General features: G+C 38.2%; 1 protein-coding gene and 1 pseudogene across 10 annotated transcripts in view; both read right to left on the bottom strand.

The window, feature by feature from the left end:
* IGSF11 (immunoglobulin superfamily member 11) overlaps nucleotides 1–17,572 on the bottom strand; it is a 135,798-nt gene that overhangs the window by 11,416 nt on the left and 106,810 nt on the right. For all 9 annotated transcript variants that reach the window (XM_079921853.1, XM_079921852.1, XM_079921851.1 and 6 more), the window contains exon 4: nucleotides 16,759–16,914. In XM_079921853.1, the coding sequence (XP_079777979.1) occupies nucleotides 16,759–16,914 (156 nt within the window). The remainder of the gene's footprint in view (nucleotides 1–16,758; nucleotides 16,915–17,572) is intronic.
* On the bottom strand, nucleotides 9,591–11,580 carry LOC307186513 (tetratricopeptide repeat protein 19, mitochondrial-like; annotated as a pseudogene). Its single transcript has one exon. The product of its transcript is annotated as a tetratricopeptide repeat protein 19, mitochondrial-like (transcript).

Below are 17,572 nucleotides of genomic sequence, written 5' to 3'. Positions count from 1 at the left end.
AGACTACACTCTTGAAGAGTACATGCACAGACCTGCTTGCTGCCAGTCGCAGCACAGAAGCAGCAGACTGGAAACTGTGTGGAGCTCTGCCCAGCCTGCCAGGACCACCCTGGCATGCCCTCATCCGGCAATGGCAACCTGCTCCAGCCGCTCTTGTTCCAAATCTGCTCTCCACTAAGGTGGAGGCTGCTGTTGCCAACAAGTGCGCGCACACTTTGAGAGAAGAGAACTTGGTCTGACCCCAGCCCTGCCTCTCACCAGAGCAAAGGCAGCCATGGCCAGTGCACGCTTTGGTGCACACTCTCAGAAGGTGAATGGCTAACTCCAGGGCAGAAACAGCCATCCCCTGAGCACGTGTCTCTGCACATACTGGGGAGGGAGCCAGCCCAGCAGTGTGGAACCAACCCCTCTGGCCCCGACCTAGCCTCTAACCCAGGTGCACACACTGGGGAAAAAGTGAAAGCAGCATAGAAGTACAACCCCAAATCCTCAGGTCCTGGCCATACCCCAAACCAAGGTTGAGAATGCCATCACACCTGGGAGAAATCCAATTCCCTCAGAGGTCCTGCTCCACCCCTGATAGGGTGGTGATGGCCACTGAGCACAGGAGAAGCTCCAACTCACACCTGGCTCCAGCTCTAGCCCCTCCATCTCCAGCCCTACCACCCATCAAGGTGGTAGCTGCCAGCACAACCCAGGTGAAGACACAGCCCATTCTCATTTCAGATCCAGTTCTCCCACCAAAGCCCCTGGGCACATGCAGACTGCATAGGGACATTCCCACACAAGGACACACCTTCAAGACTGGGAAAGGTAACTGTTTCACCTAATTTCACAGAGTCAGAGAAAGTTAAACAAAATAAGAAGAGGAAGGAATATGTTTCAAACAAAAAACAAAAAACCTTGACAAAACCCTAATAAAACAGAGATAAGTAATTTACCTGATAAACAGTTCGAAGCAATGGTAATGAGAATAACAACTGAACTTGGGAAAATAATACATGAACACAGTGAGAACTTTAGTAGAGAACTAGAAAACATAAAAAAGAGCCAGACACAGCAGAAGAATATAGTAAGTGAAATGAAAAAATACAGTAGAGGGAATTAACAGCAGATAAAGTGATACAGAAGAATGCACAAGTGATCTGAAAGATAGAATAATGGAAATCACCCAATCAGAACAGCAAAAAGAAAAACAGATCTAAAAAATGAGAATAGTTTAAAGGACCTCGAGGACAACATAAGTGTACTAACATTTGCATTATAGGAGTCCTAGAATGAGAAGAGAGAGAGAGAAAGAAGTAGAAAATGTATTCGATGAAATTATGGTTGAAAACTTCCTGAACTTGAAAAAGGAAACAGATATACAGGTCCAGGAAGCACAGAGAGTCCCAAACAAGATGAACCCAAAGAGACTCACATCAAGAATTAAAATGGCAAAAGTTAAAGATAAAGAGAGAATTTTAAAAGCAGCAAGAGAAAAACCAAGAGTCACATACAAGGGAACCAATATAAAGCTATCAGCTGATTTTTCTGCAGAAACTTTGCAGGCCAGAAGGGAGCGGCATGATATATTCAAAGTGCTGAAAGGGAGAAAACCTACAACCTAGGACACTCTACCCTGCAAGATTATCATTTACAATTGAAAGAGAGATACAAAGCTCCTCAAACAAGCAAAAACTGAGAGATCATCAATACTAAGCTGACCTTACAAGAAGCATTAGCGGGTCTTCTTTAAGTAAACAAGGCTACAACAAGAAATAAGAAATTATAGGAAGGGAAAAATCTCACTGGTAAAAGCAAATATATAGGAAAGGCTGAGAATCAACCAGTTAAGCAAGTGAGCACAAAGGTTAAAAGACAAAAATTGTAAAGTCAACTTTAACTACAATAAACAGTTAAGGGATTGACACAAAGATATAAAATATGACATCAAAGACAGAAAATGTGGGGGAGAGGAATAAAAATGTAGTACTTTTAGAATGTGCTTAAACTTAAGTGACTATCAGTTTAAAACAAGCAAATATAATTATAGGTCAACATATATGAACTCCACGGTAAGAGCAAATCAAAAACCTACAACAGGTACACAAAAACTACAGAGAAAGAAATACAAACATAACACTAAAGAAAATCACCAAACCACAAGGGAAGAGACTAAAAGAAGAAGAACAGGGAAGAACTACAAAAACAACCAGAAAACAAATAATAAAATGGCAATAAGTACTTACCTATCAATAAGCACTTTAAATGTCAATGGACTAAATGCGCCAGTCAAAAGACATAGGGTGACTGATCAGATAAAACAAACAAGACCCATCTATATGCTGCCTACAAGAGACTCACAGTGCTAAAACCCACATAGACTAAAAGTGGGAGAAAGGAAAAAGATATTCCATGCAAATGGAAACAATAAGAAAGCTGGGGTAGCAACACTCATATCAGACAAAGTAGACTTTAAAATAAAGTCTATAAAAAAAGATAAAAAGGTCATTATATAAAGAAGAGGATATAAAATTCATTAACATATATGCACATAATATAGGAACACCAAAATATATAAAGCAAATGTTAATAGATATAAAGGAAGAAATTGACAATAATACAATAATAGTAAGGGACATTAACACCTCACTTACATCAATGGATAGATCATCCAGACAGAAAATCAATAAAGAAACAGTGGCCTTAAATGACACAGTAGACCAGATGGACTTAATAGATATCTATAGGACATTACATACAAAACAAAAGAATGCATATTCTTTTCAAATGCACATGGAATGTTCTCCAGGATAGATCAATTATTAGGCCACAAAACAAGTCTCAACAAAATTAAGAGGGATATAAATTATATCAAACATATTTTCCAACCATAATTGTATGAAACTAGAAATCAATTATAGGAAGAAAAATAGGAGAAACACAAATACATAGAGACTAAACAACATGTTACCAAAAAACTAATGGGTCAATGAAGAAATCAAAGAGGAAATCAGAAAATACCTTGAGACAAATGAAAATAAAAACACAATTTTCCAAAATTTATGGGATGTAGCAAAAGCAGGTCTACTGGGGTAAGTTTATAGCAATACAGGCCTTCTTCAAGAAACAAGAAAAATCTCAAATAAACAACCTAACCTACCACCTAAAGAAATGAGAGGAAAAAAAAAACAAAGTCAGAAAAAGGAAGGAAAAGATCAGAGTGGAAATAAATAAAAGAGACCAAAAGAAAAGAAAAGATCAGTGAAACCAAGAGCTAGTTTTTCAAAAAGATAAGCAAAATTAATAAGCTTTTTGCCAGGCTCATTGAGAAAAAAAGAAAGAGGACACAAATAAGCAAAATAAGAAATGAAAGAGAATAAATTACAACTGATATCACAGAAATATAAACTCATAAGAGATTACTATGAACAGTTATATGCCAACAAATTGGTCGAACTAGAAGAGATGGATAAATTCCTAGAAACATACAATCTTCCAAGATTGAATCAGGAAGAAATAGATAACCTGAACAAACTGATTACTAGTATTGAAAATGAATCAGTAATTAAAAAAAAAAAAAAAAACCTCCCAACAAAGAAAAGTCCAGGACTAGATAGCTTCACAGGGGAATTCTACCAAACATATACAGAAGAGTTCATACCTATCCATCTTATACTATTCCAAAAATTAAAGAGGAAGGAACACTCCTAAATTCATTCTATGAGGCCACCGTCACCCTGATACCAAAACTAGATAACAATACTACCCTAAAAATTACAGGTCAATATTTCTGAAGAACAAAGATGCAAAAACCCTCAACAAAATATCAGCAAACCAAATTCAACAGTATATAAAAAGAATCATACACCTTGATCAAATGGGATTTATTCCAGGGATGCAAGGATGGTTCAGTATCCACAAATCAGTCAATGTGATATACCACATTAACAAAAGGAAGGATAAAAATCACATGATCATTTACATAGATGCAGAAAAAGCATCTGACGAAATTCAACACCCATTCATGATAAAAAACTCTCAACATAGTTGGTATAAAAGAACATATCTCAAAATAATAAAGGCCATTTATGACAAACCCACAGCTAACAACATACTCAATGGAGAAAAACTGAAAGTTTTTCCTCTAAAATCAGGAACAAGACAAGCATGTCCATTCTCGCTATTTCTATTTAACACAACATTGGAAGTCCTAACCACAGCAATCAGATAATAAAAATTTAAAAAGGGAAGAAGTAAAACTGTCACTATTTGCAGATGACACAATGCTATATATAGAAAGCCCTAAATTCTCCACCAAAAAACTATTAAAACTGATAAATGAATTTAATCAAGTTGCATGATATAATACCAATATACAGAGATCTGCTTCTTTTCTATACATCAATAATAAACTATCAGAAAGGGAATACAAGAAAGAATCCCATTTACAATCATATCAAAAAGAATAAAATACCTAGGAATAAATTTAACCAAGGAGATGAAAGGCCTATACTTAGAGAACTATAACACACTGATGAAGAAAACTGAAGATGATACAAAGATATGGAAAGATATCCTGTGTTCATGGATTGGAAGAACTAATATTGTTAAAATGTCCATACTACCCAAAGCAATCTACAGATTTAATGCAATCCCTATCAAAATACCCATGACATTTTTCACAGAACTAAAACAAATGATCCTAAGATTCATATGGAACTGCCAAAGACCCCTAATATCCAAAGCAATCTTCAGGGGGGGAAAAAAAAAAAAAGCTGGAGGTATAATCCTCCCTGACTTCAGAATATACTACAAAGCTACAGTAATCAAAACAGTATGTTACAAAAAACAGACACGTAGATCAATGAAACAGAATAGAGAGTCCAGAAATAAACTCACGCACACACGGGTCAGTTAATCTACAAGAAAGGAGGCAAAAATATACAATGGGAAAAGTCAGTCTCTTCAATGAGTGGTGTTGGGAAAACTGAACAGCTACCTGTAAAAAGATGAAATTAGAACATTTTCTCACACCACATACAAAAATAAATTCAAAGTGGATTAAAGACTTAAATGTTAAGATTGAAAACTATAAAACTCCTAGAAAAAAACATAGGCAATACACTCTTTCACATAAGTGTTACCAATATTTTTGGACCTGTTTCTTTAGGCAAGGGAAGCAAAAGCAATAATAAACAAATGGAATCTAATTAAGCTTAAAGGCTTTTACAAAGTGAAGGAAACCACATACAAAATGAAAAAAATAACCTACTGAATGGGAGAAGATATTTGAAAATGACATGTCTGGTAATGGATTAATATCCAAGATACATAAACAGTTCATACACCTCAATATCTAAAAAGCAAAGAACCTGGTTAAAAATTGGGCAGAAGACCTGACTAGACATTTTTCCAAAGAAGACATACAGATGGCCAACAGACATATGAAAATATGTTCAACATTGCTAGTCATAAGGGAAATGCAAATTGAAAGCATAACGAGCTATCACTTCACACTGTCAGAATTGCTACTGTAAAAAAGACAACAAATAATAAATGTTGGCAAGGATATAGAGAAAAGGGAACATACACTGTCAGTGGGAATGTAAATTTTTATACCCACTATGCATAACAGCATGGAGGTTTTTCAAAGAAACTGAAAATAGAACTTCCATATGATCCAGCAATTCCACTGCTGGGTATATATCCAAAGAAAATGAAAACATAAATTCAAAAAGATGTATGCAACCTAATGTTCATAGCAGCATTATTTACAATAGCCAAAATATGGAAGCAACCTAAATGTCCATCAACAGATGAAAGGATAAAGAAGATGTGGCGGGGGGAATACACACACACACACACACACACACACAGGAATACTCATCCATAAAAAAGATTGAAATTGTGCCATTTGCAACAACATGGATGGGCCTGGAGGGTATTGTTCAGTGAGGTAAGTCAGACAGAGAAAGACAAAACCTGTATGCTTTCACTTATATATGGAATCTAAAAAATAAAACAAATGAATGAACATAACAAAACAGACTCAGAGATACAGAGAACAAACTAGGGGTTAACAGTGGGGAAAGTGGTTGGTGGAGGGTCAAGGAAGGGGAAGGGAATTAAGAGGTACAAACTACAAGGTATAAAAAAAAAATAAGATATAATGATGTAATGTATAACACAGGAAATATAGCCAATATTTTACAATAACTTTAAATGGAGTATAATCTATAAAAATATTGAATCACTATGTTGTATATCTGAAACTAATATAACATTGTAAATCAACTATACTTCAAAAAAAGGTCAAACTTTTATGCTTGTAAGATTTTGCATGCATGGTTCTCTCTATTGATAATAACCACTTTTACCTGGTAAAACATCTACTCATCCCTTAAGATCTTTTTCTTCTCAGGAATTTCATTCCCTATAAAGTCCTTCCTAACCTCTTCAGGGAGAATTAATACTTCTATCATTTTAACTTTATAGCACTATAAACACTTTTATAGCATTAAATACATAGCACTGTAGTTATCTCTTTATATTGGACTCCCCCATTAGACAGTGAACTCTAGAATGGAGATATATCTCTTTATTTTTATATTCCTTTACCTTCCCCAACACTCTACGCTAAAGTAGTTGCACAGAATAAGTGTTGTGTCTGTGTATGTGTACACACACACACACACACACACACACACACACACTAAAAGAATGGATGAATGTATTAACAAATGAATACAGTTATGATAATCGCTCATATTTAATTTTTTCAGAAGAGGGAGTAATGAACACTGCATAGGACTAGCTTCTTTATGTCTGAGGGCAAAACAAAGGGGAAATCTTATCTTTGGTCAGAATAACATCTCGATGAAGAAGAAATAAGCCCCTGTTTATTGGGCAAATTAAGTGGCTGAAGACTTTTCTGCTCCCCATGAGAGAAAAATGGACACACTCTCACTGGGAAGGGAAACAGAGTGGGAGTTCAAGAAGGAGAATCAAGATTCCTGAGGCTGCCCAGCCTGGCAGGAGAATGGGAGTGCTTTCTATCAGTGGACTTTGGGCAAACCTGGTATCCTCTCTGGGCCTCAGTCTCCTCCCTTGTAACACGATAGTCTTGGACTACAGTGATAGTTAAGATGTTCCATCTATGATCTCCATACCAGGTTCTGCACAGAGTTCTCAAGCAAGCAGGAGAGTTAATCATCCCTTTTCGCTGCACTAAATTATGAAAGGATAAGGACAACAGAAGATCTCTTAGGAACCATGAAGGAAAAATGCATAATTTATAAAGAACATTGAAATAAGCAGTAGAAGGTATGGGATAGGGTGTAAAAGAAAAAGCTGGGTAAATAAAAAACATAAAATATGGTATCAGAAATTAACTTAAGTATATCCATTATCAAAATTAATGTAAATGGACTCAATCAAAGGAAAAATGTTCTCAGATTGTAGACTGGAAACCAAACTAGATCCAGACATACTGCTTACAAGAGATACACCTAAAACATAAAGCATGGAAATCCAAAAGTAAATGAACCATAAAAGAGAAACATAACAGTAAGAATTAACCAAAGAAAGCCACTACAGGGGTTTTAATATCAGTTAAAATAACACAAAAATGCATATTAAGCATAGAGAATCAGTGAGATACAACAACCTATGAGCAACAGAGGCCCAGGATAGGTTAAAAAAAAGAAGGCACAATTGACAAATCCACAATCCTAATATGTGATTTTTAAACAAATCTCTCACATAAAATACTAGCTGAAACAAATAAAATACTGGTAAAGATATAAAGTATTTGAATAATATGATTAACAAATATAAATTTTAAGAAATATATATGTATACATACCCCCATTGTAGCACCTGTAAGTGGACAAAATAGCTCCTACTATTCTCTGCCTTGCTTACTCCATGCCAAACACACTGTCTTCTTTGTCCTAAAACAACTCTGTCTTATTCGTAGTGTTTCAGAGAACAGAAAAAGAGGAAGAACTGCCCAACTCATTTTATCATCTGATACTAAAGCTCAACCAAGGATAACACAAGACAGAAAAATATGGGCCATTCTCACTTATGATCACAGATGAGAAAGTTCTATTAAAATATTAGCATATTGGGCTCCCCTGGTGGTGCAGTGGTTGAAAGTTCGCCTACCGATGCAGGGGACACAGGTTTGTGCCCCGGTCCGGGAAGATCCCACATGCCGCGGAGCGGCTGGGCCCGTGAGCCATGGCCGCTGAGCCTGCACGTCCGGAGCCTGTGCTCCACAACAGGAGAGGCCACAACAGTGAGAGACCCGCGTACCACAAAAAAAAAAAAAAAAAAAAAAAAAAAATTGGCATACTGCGTATTAGCAATTTATTAAAAACTAATAACAAACAGACTTTATTCCAGAAATGCAAGGGTGTTTCAATGTTTGAAAAATCTATTAATTTAATTCACTTGTTGACATTTGGGGCTGGATAATTCTTTATTGTGGGGGCTGACCTGTGCATATACGATGTTCAGCAGCATCCCTGGCCTCTACCTACTAGCTGCCAGTAGCACCTTCCTCCCAGCTGTGACAACCGAAAATGTCTCCAGACACTGCCAAATTAAACTGTCCCCGGTTGAGAACCCACTGATGCAGAGGCTGATGAACTGTCTCATGCATTATGTTTCCACTTAATGGGACCTGGGCCAACTATACAGGCCTAATGAAACACTGCCCAGACTGCTATATTTTGCTTCAGATAATATCCATCAAACATAGTTTTCACTTATTTTAGAATTCAAAGTTTTATATACCAAAAGAACAATGCTAAATCCACTGTATTATTCCTCTGTATAAAATCAAAGTATACCTCCACAGGATGCTGGTTCTAAATTTACTCAATATCTAGTATCCACATGTAAACTATATGAGGACAACGTTTTGGTAACTTTTATTGCAACATAATTTTATTTTATTTTATTTTATTTATTTATTTTATTGCAGAGTGTCTAGTTTATTATGAAAGGGTTCTCCCAGTATGTACATAGGAACCCAAACTTCAGTTTATCCTGCCCACCCCCACCCCCCGCAAAGGCATATCAGCAACAACAGGGTTCCTTCATGGTACCTAGAAGAACTGCAGAACTGCTGGGGTGAAAACATCATCGATGCCCCCTGTGTTGTGTACTTTACACACTCTGAGGCAGTGTGATAAAGCTCTCAACATAGCAGCCTATCCAGGCAAGGTCATCCACCAAATGCATTCTCCCAGGGCTAAGAGACAATCTCACTACACACGAAGATACTAAGACCCAAACTCCAAAAGCCAGAGCTAGGGTCCAGGGCACTGGTTCTTCTACAGCACCAGTAGGACACATCAGAGTGACTGGGAAGCTTTCAACACTACACCTATAGGGCCCCACTCAGAGTCAGAGGGTTTGGGGACACCTGTGACTGGATGCAGAGGAGTGAATGCTCAGAGGGCAGGGATGCAGGAGGTCGTCATTCCTTGCCCTCCTTTTTTCATAGTTGTATATAACCAGATACATACAAAAACATACAGTTCACTTTTATTTATAATCAAATGGGCACTATACTTTCAAGTGCCTAATCCCACTTTAAAACTTCATGCTGGATGCTGGTGGCAGGCCAAGATATTACTTTTGTATGCATTAAATCCCACACTGGGCTTCAGGAGATAGATGATAAGAGAAAATAACTCACTGTCATCCCCCTTTGCCATGAGACCGGTAGCTCTGGTCTGCCAGGTATTGATAAAATAAGAGAAGGCAGCAAATCGGTGGACAGAAATCTTATGGGAGAGACGCCTGGCTGAAATACCAGACTCTACCCCAGAGGGAAACTGGCGTCTCTTAATCTAGAGCTATACTCGGACCAGCATGGACAGCACCTAACCAACCATGTTACAATGGAAAGCAACAACTGACACCTGTCCTTAGAAGCAGTATCAGGTGGGAGTCAAAGTTTTCTTTGCACAACAGAAGTGACCGTGTATACAGTGTATACAGCTTGTCCTCCACCAAGGCTAAGTTGAGGGGACTTGAGTATCAAGGACAAAGGATTTAAGCCAATGATTATGGTGCCGCTGGGACTGGAATAAGAGGTGTTACTAGGCGTTCCCTACAACAAAAAGGGGTCTAGAGCTTGGTAAGGCTACAACAAAGGTCTCCTTTTTCTTGACATCTCAGCCAGCTCTTCCCTGATGTGCTGCGCAGAAACCTCATCTCTTTTCAGCTTTGCTCGCTTCAGTGCTTCCTAGTAGATCTCTTCCGCTTGTGCATATCATGCTCTGTGCATCAGGGCTGCAGCCAGATTACTGAGCAGCACTTGGAGCTCAGGGTGCTCCACCTGTCTCGCCAGGTCTGACACCCTCTGTGCGTGAACACAGGCCTCATCAGAGCGGCCCTGTGCATCCAGGGTGGTAGCCAGGTCACTCAGCAGCACGATGGTCTGTGGGTGTCTTTCTCCTAGTATTTCTTCAGAGATCTGTAAAGCTTCTTCATACATCCTTTGTGCCTGTGATGGCTGCTTGGAGAACAGAAGGTAGCGGGCATAGGTGTCTAGGCACATGCCCAAGAGGAGATGGGCGTTGGCTTTCTCTTACACTGACAAAGTGTCTTCTGATAATTCGTTTTCTCTTTCAATTTTTTCCTCTAGAGCTGAAATGCAGAATTATAGCCAGCAAGAACCAATTCCTGTCTATTCTGAGCAGTATAAATAGTGGCCAGCTTTAGAGAGATTTCTATTATTGCATTGTCTTCCTGTTGCATGGCCCCTCCAAGCAAGTAACTCATTGTTGCTCTAAAAAGTTTTTCCGCATTTTCAAGCTGACCCCGTAAAAATGATAAGCTGGCCATCAAATCATAAATGTAAGTGATGGCCGTCTTGTTATCACTCTTATAGGCAAGATGAAGAGCATCATGCAAAATTAGCTTCGCCTCTTCTGGCTCATCTTTCATGATGCACAACTGCCAGCCGCAGCAGTTGTGAAACTGAAATTTTTTGTTCTAGTTCTGTGAAAAATGCCATTGGTAGTTTGATAGGGATTGCACTGAATCTGTAGATTGCTTTGGGTAGTACAGTCATTTTCACAATGACTTGGATTCTTCCAATACAAGAATGTGGTGTATCTCTCCATCTGTTTGTATAATCTTTAATTTCTTTCATCAGTGTCATAGATTTCTGCACACAAGTCTTTTGTCTCCTTAGGTAGGTTTATTCCTAGGTATTTTATTCTTTTTGTTGCAATGCTAAATGGGAGTGTTTCCTTAATTGCTCTTTCAGATTTTTCATCATTAGTGTATAGGAATGCAAGAGATTTCTGCATTAATTTTGTATCCTGCTACTTTACCAAATTCGTTGATTAGCTCTAGTAGTTTTCTGGTAGCATCTTTAGGAGTCTCTATGTATAGTATCATGTCATCTGCAAACAGTGACAGCTTTACTTCTTCTTTCCCAATTTGGATTCCTTTTATTTCTTTTTCTTCTCTGATTGCTGTGGCTAAAACTTCCAAAACTATGTTGAATAATAGTGGTGAGAGTGGACAACCTTGTCTTTTTCCTGATCTTAGAGGAAATGCTTTCAGTTTTTCACCATTCAGAATGATGTTGGCTGTGGGTTTGTCATATATGGCCTTTATTATGTTGAGGCAAGTTCCCTCTGTGCCTACTTTCTGGAGAGTTTTTATCATAAATGGGTGCTGAATTTTGTCGAAAGCATTTTCTGCATCTATTGAGATGATCATACGGTTCATATCCTTCTATTTGTTAATATGGTGTATCACATTGATTGATTTGCATATATTGAAGAATCCTTGCATTCCTGGGATAAACCCCACTTGATCATAGTGTATGATCCTTTTAATGTGTTGTTGGATTCTGTTTGCTAGTATTTTGTTGAGGATTTTTACATCTATGTTCATCAGTGATATTGGCCTGTAGTTTTCTTCCTTTGTGACATCTTTGTCTGGTTTTGGTATCAGGGTGATGCTGGCCTCAAAGAATGAGTTTGGGAGTGTTCCTCCTTCTGCTATATTCTGGAAGAGTTTGAGAGGATGGGTGTTAGCTCTTCCCTAAATGTTAGATAGAATTCGCCTGTGAAGCCATGTGGTCCTGGACTTTTGTTTGTTGGAAGATTTTTAACCAAGTCTCAATTTCAGTGCTTGTGATTGGTCTGTTTATATTTTCTATTTCTTCCTAGTTCAGTCTCAGATGGATGTGCTTTTATAAGAATTTGTCCATTTCCTCCAGGTTGTCCATTTTATTGGCATATAGTTGCTTGTAGTAATCTCTCATGATCCTTGTATTTCTGCAGTGTCGGTTGTTACTTCCCCTTTTTCATTTCTAACTCTATTGATTTGAGTCTTCTCCAGTTTTTTCCTGATGAGTCTGGCTTATGGTTATCAATTTTGTTTATCTTCTCAAAGAACAAGCTTTTAATTTTATTGATCGTTGCTATCGTTTCCTTGATTTCTTTTTCATTTATTTCTGATCTGATCTTCATGATTTCTCTCCTTCTGCTAACTTTGGGTTTTTTTGTCATTCTTTCTCTGATTGCTTTAGGTGCAAGGTTAGGTTGTTTATTTGAGATGTTTCTTGTTTCTTAAGGTAGGATTGTATTGCTATAAAGTTCCCTCTTAAAACTGCTTTTGCTGCATCCCATAGGTTTTGGGTCATCGTGTTTTCCTTGTCATTTGTTTCTAGGTATTTTTTGATTTCCTCTTTGATTTCTTCAGTGATCTCTTGGTTATTAAGTAGTGTATTGTTTAGCCTCCATATGTTTGTATTTTTTACAGATTTTTTTCCTGTAACTGATATCTAGTCTCATAGCGTTGTGGTCAGAAAAGATACTTGATACGATTTCAATTTTCTTAAATTTACTAAGGGTTGATTTGTGACCCAAGATATGATCTATCCTGGAGAATGTTCCATCAGCATTTGAGAAGAAAGTGTATTCTGTTGTTTTTGGATGGGATGTCCTATAAATATCAACTAAGTCCATCTTGTTTAATGTATCATTTAAAGCTTGTGTTTCCTTATTTATTTTCATTTTGGATGATCTGTCCATTGGTGAAAGTGGGGTGTTAAAGTCCCCTACCATGATTGTGTTACTGTCGATTTCCCCTTTTATGGCTGTTAGCATTTGCCTTATGTATTGAGGTGCTCCTATGTTGGGTGCATAAATATTTATAATTGTTATATCTTCTTCTTGGATTGATCCCTTGAACATTATGTAGTGTCCTTCTTTGTCTCTTGTAATTGTCTTTGCTTTAAAGTCTGTTTTGTCTGATATGAGAATTGCTATTCCAGCTTTCTTTTGATTTCCATTTGCATGGAATATCTTTTTCCATCCCCTCACTTTCAGTCTGTATGTGTCCATAGGTCTTAAGTGGGTCTGTCGTAGACAGCATATATATGGGTCTTGTTTTTGTATCCATTCAGCCAGTCTATGTCTTTTGGTTGCAGCATTTAATCCATTTACATTTAAGGTAGTTATTGATATGTATGTTCCTATTACCATTTTCTTAATTGCTTTGGGTTTGTTTTTGTAGGTCTTTTTCTTCTCTTGTGTTTCGTGCCTAGAGAAGTTCCTTTAGCATTTGTTGTAAAGCTGGTTTGGTGGTGCTGAATTCTCTTAGCTTTTGCTTGTCTGTAAAGGTTTTAATTTCTCTGTCGAATCTCAATGAGATCGTTGCTGAGTAGAGTAATCTTGGTTGTAGGTTTTTCCCTTTCAACACTTTAAATACATCCTGTCACTCCCTTCTGGCTTGCAGAGTTTCTGCTGAAAGATCAGCTGTTAACCTTATGGGGATTCCCTTGTGTGTTATTTGCTGTTTTTCCCTTGTTGCTTTTAATGTTTTCTCTTTGTGTTTAATTTTTGATAGTTTGATTAATATGTGTCTTGGCGTGTTTCTCCTTGGATTTATCTGGTATGGGACTCTCTGTGCTTCCTGGACTTGATTGACTATTTCCTTTCCCATATTAGGGAAGTGTTAAACTATAATCTTCAAATATTTTCTCAGTCCCTTTCTTTTTCTCTTCTTCTTCTGGGACCCCTATAATTCGAATGTCGATGCGTTTAATGTTGTCCCAGAGGTCTCTGAGACTGTCCTCAATTCTTTTCATTCTTTTTTCTTTATTCTGCTCTGCAGTAGTTATTTCCATTATTTTATCTTCCAGGTCACTTATCCATTCTTCTGCCTCAGTTATTCTGCTATTTATTCCTTCTAGAGAATTTTTAATATTATTTATTGTGTTGTTCATCATTGTTTGTTTGCTCTTTAGTTCTTCTAGGTCCTTGTTAAACGTTTCCTGTATTTTCTCTATTCTATTTTCAAGAGTTTGAATCATCTTTACTATCATTACTCTGAATTCTTTTTCAGGTGACTGCCTATTTCCTCTTCCTTTGTTTGGTCAGGTGGGTTTATACCTTGCTCCTTCATCTGCTGTGTGTTTCTCTGTCTTCTCATTTTGCTTAACTTGCTGTGTTTGGGGTCTCCTTTTCGCAGGCTGCAGGTTCGTAGTTCCCATTGTTTTTGGTGTCTGCCCCCAGTGGCTCAAGTTGGTTCAGGGGGTTGTGTAGGCTTCCTGGTGGAGGGAACTAGTGCCTGTGTTCTGGTGGATGAGGCTGGATCTTGTCTTTCTCATGGGCAGGACCGTGTCCGGTGGTGTGTTTTGCGGTGTCTGTGACCTTATTATGATTTTAGGCAGCCTCTCTGCTAATGGGTGGGGCTGTGTTCTGGTCTTGTTAGTTGTCTGGCAAGGGGTGTCCAGCACTGGAGCTTGCTGGTTGTTGAGAGGAGCTGGGTCTTAGCGTTGAGATGGAGATCCCTGGGAGAGCTTTCGCTGTGTGATATTACGTGGAGAAGGGAGGTCTCTGGTGGACCAATGTCCTGAACTCGGCTTTCCCACCTCAGAGGCACAGGCGTGACATCCGGCCAGAGCACCAGGACTCTGTCAGTCACACGGCTTTTGGGAAGTCTGAGGTCTTTTGCCAGCGTTCAGTAGGTGTTCTGTAGGAGTTGTTCCACATGTAGTTATATTTCTGATGTATTTGTGTGGAGGAAGGTGATCTCCACCTCTTACTCCTCCGCCATCTTGAAGGTCTCTCCAACAAAACTGATAGTGTGACTTGTTCAGGTATGTTGTTCATTCTGTGGCTTCCATTGTGCAGGTCCAGAGTCAGTCATTTGTTAGCAACACATACATATCTTCAAAGGCAATGCTGCTCCAGAGACCAGTGCAAAGCAGTCACTGGTCGTCCAGACCTCGTGTCAGGGAGGCTGGTCTGCTTGTCCTGGAGCTTCGGCCTGAGAGGCAGGCATCCGATGTAGCACTTAGCTAGATTTGCTGCCTGGTGGGCACCGTCTCTGACTTTCTCTCCCTGCCTGGCTCTCACTGGGGCGCCATCTTTTTTTTTAAATCATAGAATCTTAATGCTGATACAGAGGAACTTGGAGATGATATTGTTAAATCGCCTTATTTTACAACAAGGCAACAAAGAGGTGAACTGTCACAGAAATAGTTACTGGAAAATCTAGAACTTGAATATAGTTTTCAGGATTTCAAGACAAGAGCTAATTTAAACATGCCACTTACAATGGTAATATTAACAGATTAGTCCACCAAAAAAAAACACAAAAAACTATTTAGCCCACAGTATGGCTAAAACATCTAGCAATGAAAAATCAGTAGGCAACAACAGCATTGCAGTAATCACTATTAGAGTAACCCAAAAGTTATTATGTTGAAAAGAAGTTTTTAAAAATAATACTGGGCTAAGTTAACTAAAAAGTGATGGGAAGGTCTATTAATAATTTCTGTGGGGATTCTTAAAGGAAACTTAAAAGTTCTTAAGAGGCTGGTGATCCTGGTTCTTTAATGTCTAACTTCACCATACAACTTAGGACTTTCCTTTCCATGACAGGTCTATACCAAAAATATGATTCAAACTTATCAGGCATAAATAAGTTTGTTGCGGACCTCTCCATTAACTGCCAATTCCTTAAGTTAAGATTTGTAAATCTGCCCTGAGAATGCTAGAAGAGACATGCTCTGTATTAGAGATCATGCAACACACAAGACTGCTAAATTTTATTCTCTTGAAATAGAAATTACATATATAATTCTGTAATTTCCCTCATTTCATAAATTTTCCTCAATTTTTCAAGGGTGTTTCCTTTAATATCAATTTAAGCAGCTGGATTTACATGCAGAAAACCATTGGTGATACTCATGCCTCCTCCATCTTTACTTGTCTGGTGTGATCAACTCCTAGATCTCCCATGATCTGAGGCCTTTTCCTGTTCTCTTTCCCATCTTCCTCCTCTAATTAGACTTGAGGCTGAAAACAGGATGATTAACCCTCTCATGACCATGTTGATGTTTCTCATACTAAATTAGGCAGTTTTTCATGAAGTAGGAAGTAGATTCTCAGTTATAAACTTCAAGGATTTTCTTACAGTTAACAATTCAAGGAAACTACCGATTAGCTATTTTAAGTCTTCACTACAAAGAGACAGACTTTCCATATATAGTTACCACTGGATAAGATATATTTCATAAAGGCAGCATTGCGAAGATGAAAGGAGATACTTTAATTCTCTTTAAAGTCAAAAACACAAAACGATCCAGATAGCTTTTTCAGCAGTTACAAATAGAGTGTGTTATTTTTCAAACTCTATTAAAGTCAATTACTTTGTGAGCCTGCGAGTCAGAATTTTCCATGATAATGAATTAAATGGGCGAAGCAACACCGTACATACCCTGAGTGGCTGTTGGGGGTAGTTGGAGGCTACTGTCTAGCTTCTCCCAAAGGTAAGTTGGTCGAGGAGTGCCTTCCTCTGAGCTACAGAGCAGGATGACATCGCTGCCAATATCCTGGGGTCCTTGTATTTGGCAGTGTGGGGCAGAAGGAGGAACTATAATAGGAAGGGTAAGCAATAAAGAATACATTTACCATGAGTCAAGTGATGACAGAGGAGACATCAACGTTCAGTACTAGAACCTCAGGTAACACTGTTTTGGGGACACATATCAGAAGACTACCTCATGAGCAAAGCCAGTGAATGGTATGTACGATGCACAAGTTTGGCCATAGGTGCAGGGCCTACAACTTCAGGTGGCAGGGAGCAAATATGTATAAGGGGCAACACCCTCTGATTATATTTTTAAGATACCTTATGGCTTTAGTTTCACTCTTCTTCCTCCAAAGAAGTATTCGAAGAATTCTTAAGATCCTTCATGTCAACATATTGCTTTTAAAAGCATTACTGAATACACACATGTTCAGAGCAGCATTATTCACAATAGCTGAAAGGTGGAAACAACCCAAGTGTCCATAGAGGGATGGAAGGATAAACAAAATATAGTGTATACATACAATGGAATATTATTTAACCTTGATAAGGAAACTCTGACACATGCTACAGCATGGATGAACCTTGAGAACATGCTAAGTGAAATAATTCAGTTATAAGAAGACAAATAATGTATGATTCCACTTATATGCAGCACCTAGGGTACTCAAATTCATAGAAAAAGAAAATAGAACAGTGGTTTCCAGCTGCTGAGCTGAGG

Source organism: Stenella coeruleoalba (genome assembly GCF_951394435.1).
Source record: "Stenella coeruleoalba genome assembly, chromosome: 5".
NCBI lineage: Eukaryota > Metazoa > Chordata > Mammalia > Artiodactyla > Delphinidae > Stenella > Stenella coeruleoalba.
This window is presented reverse-complemented; position numbering and strand designations above follow the sequence as displayed.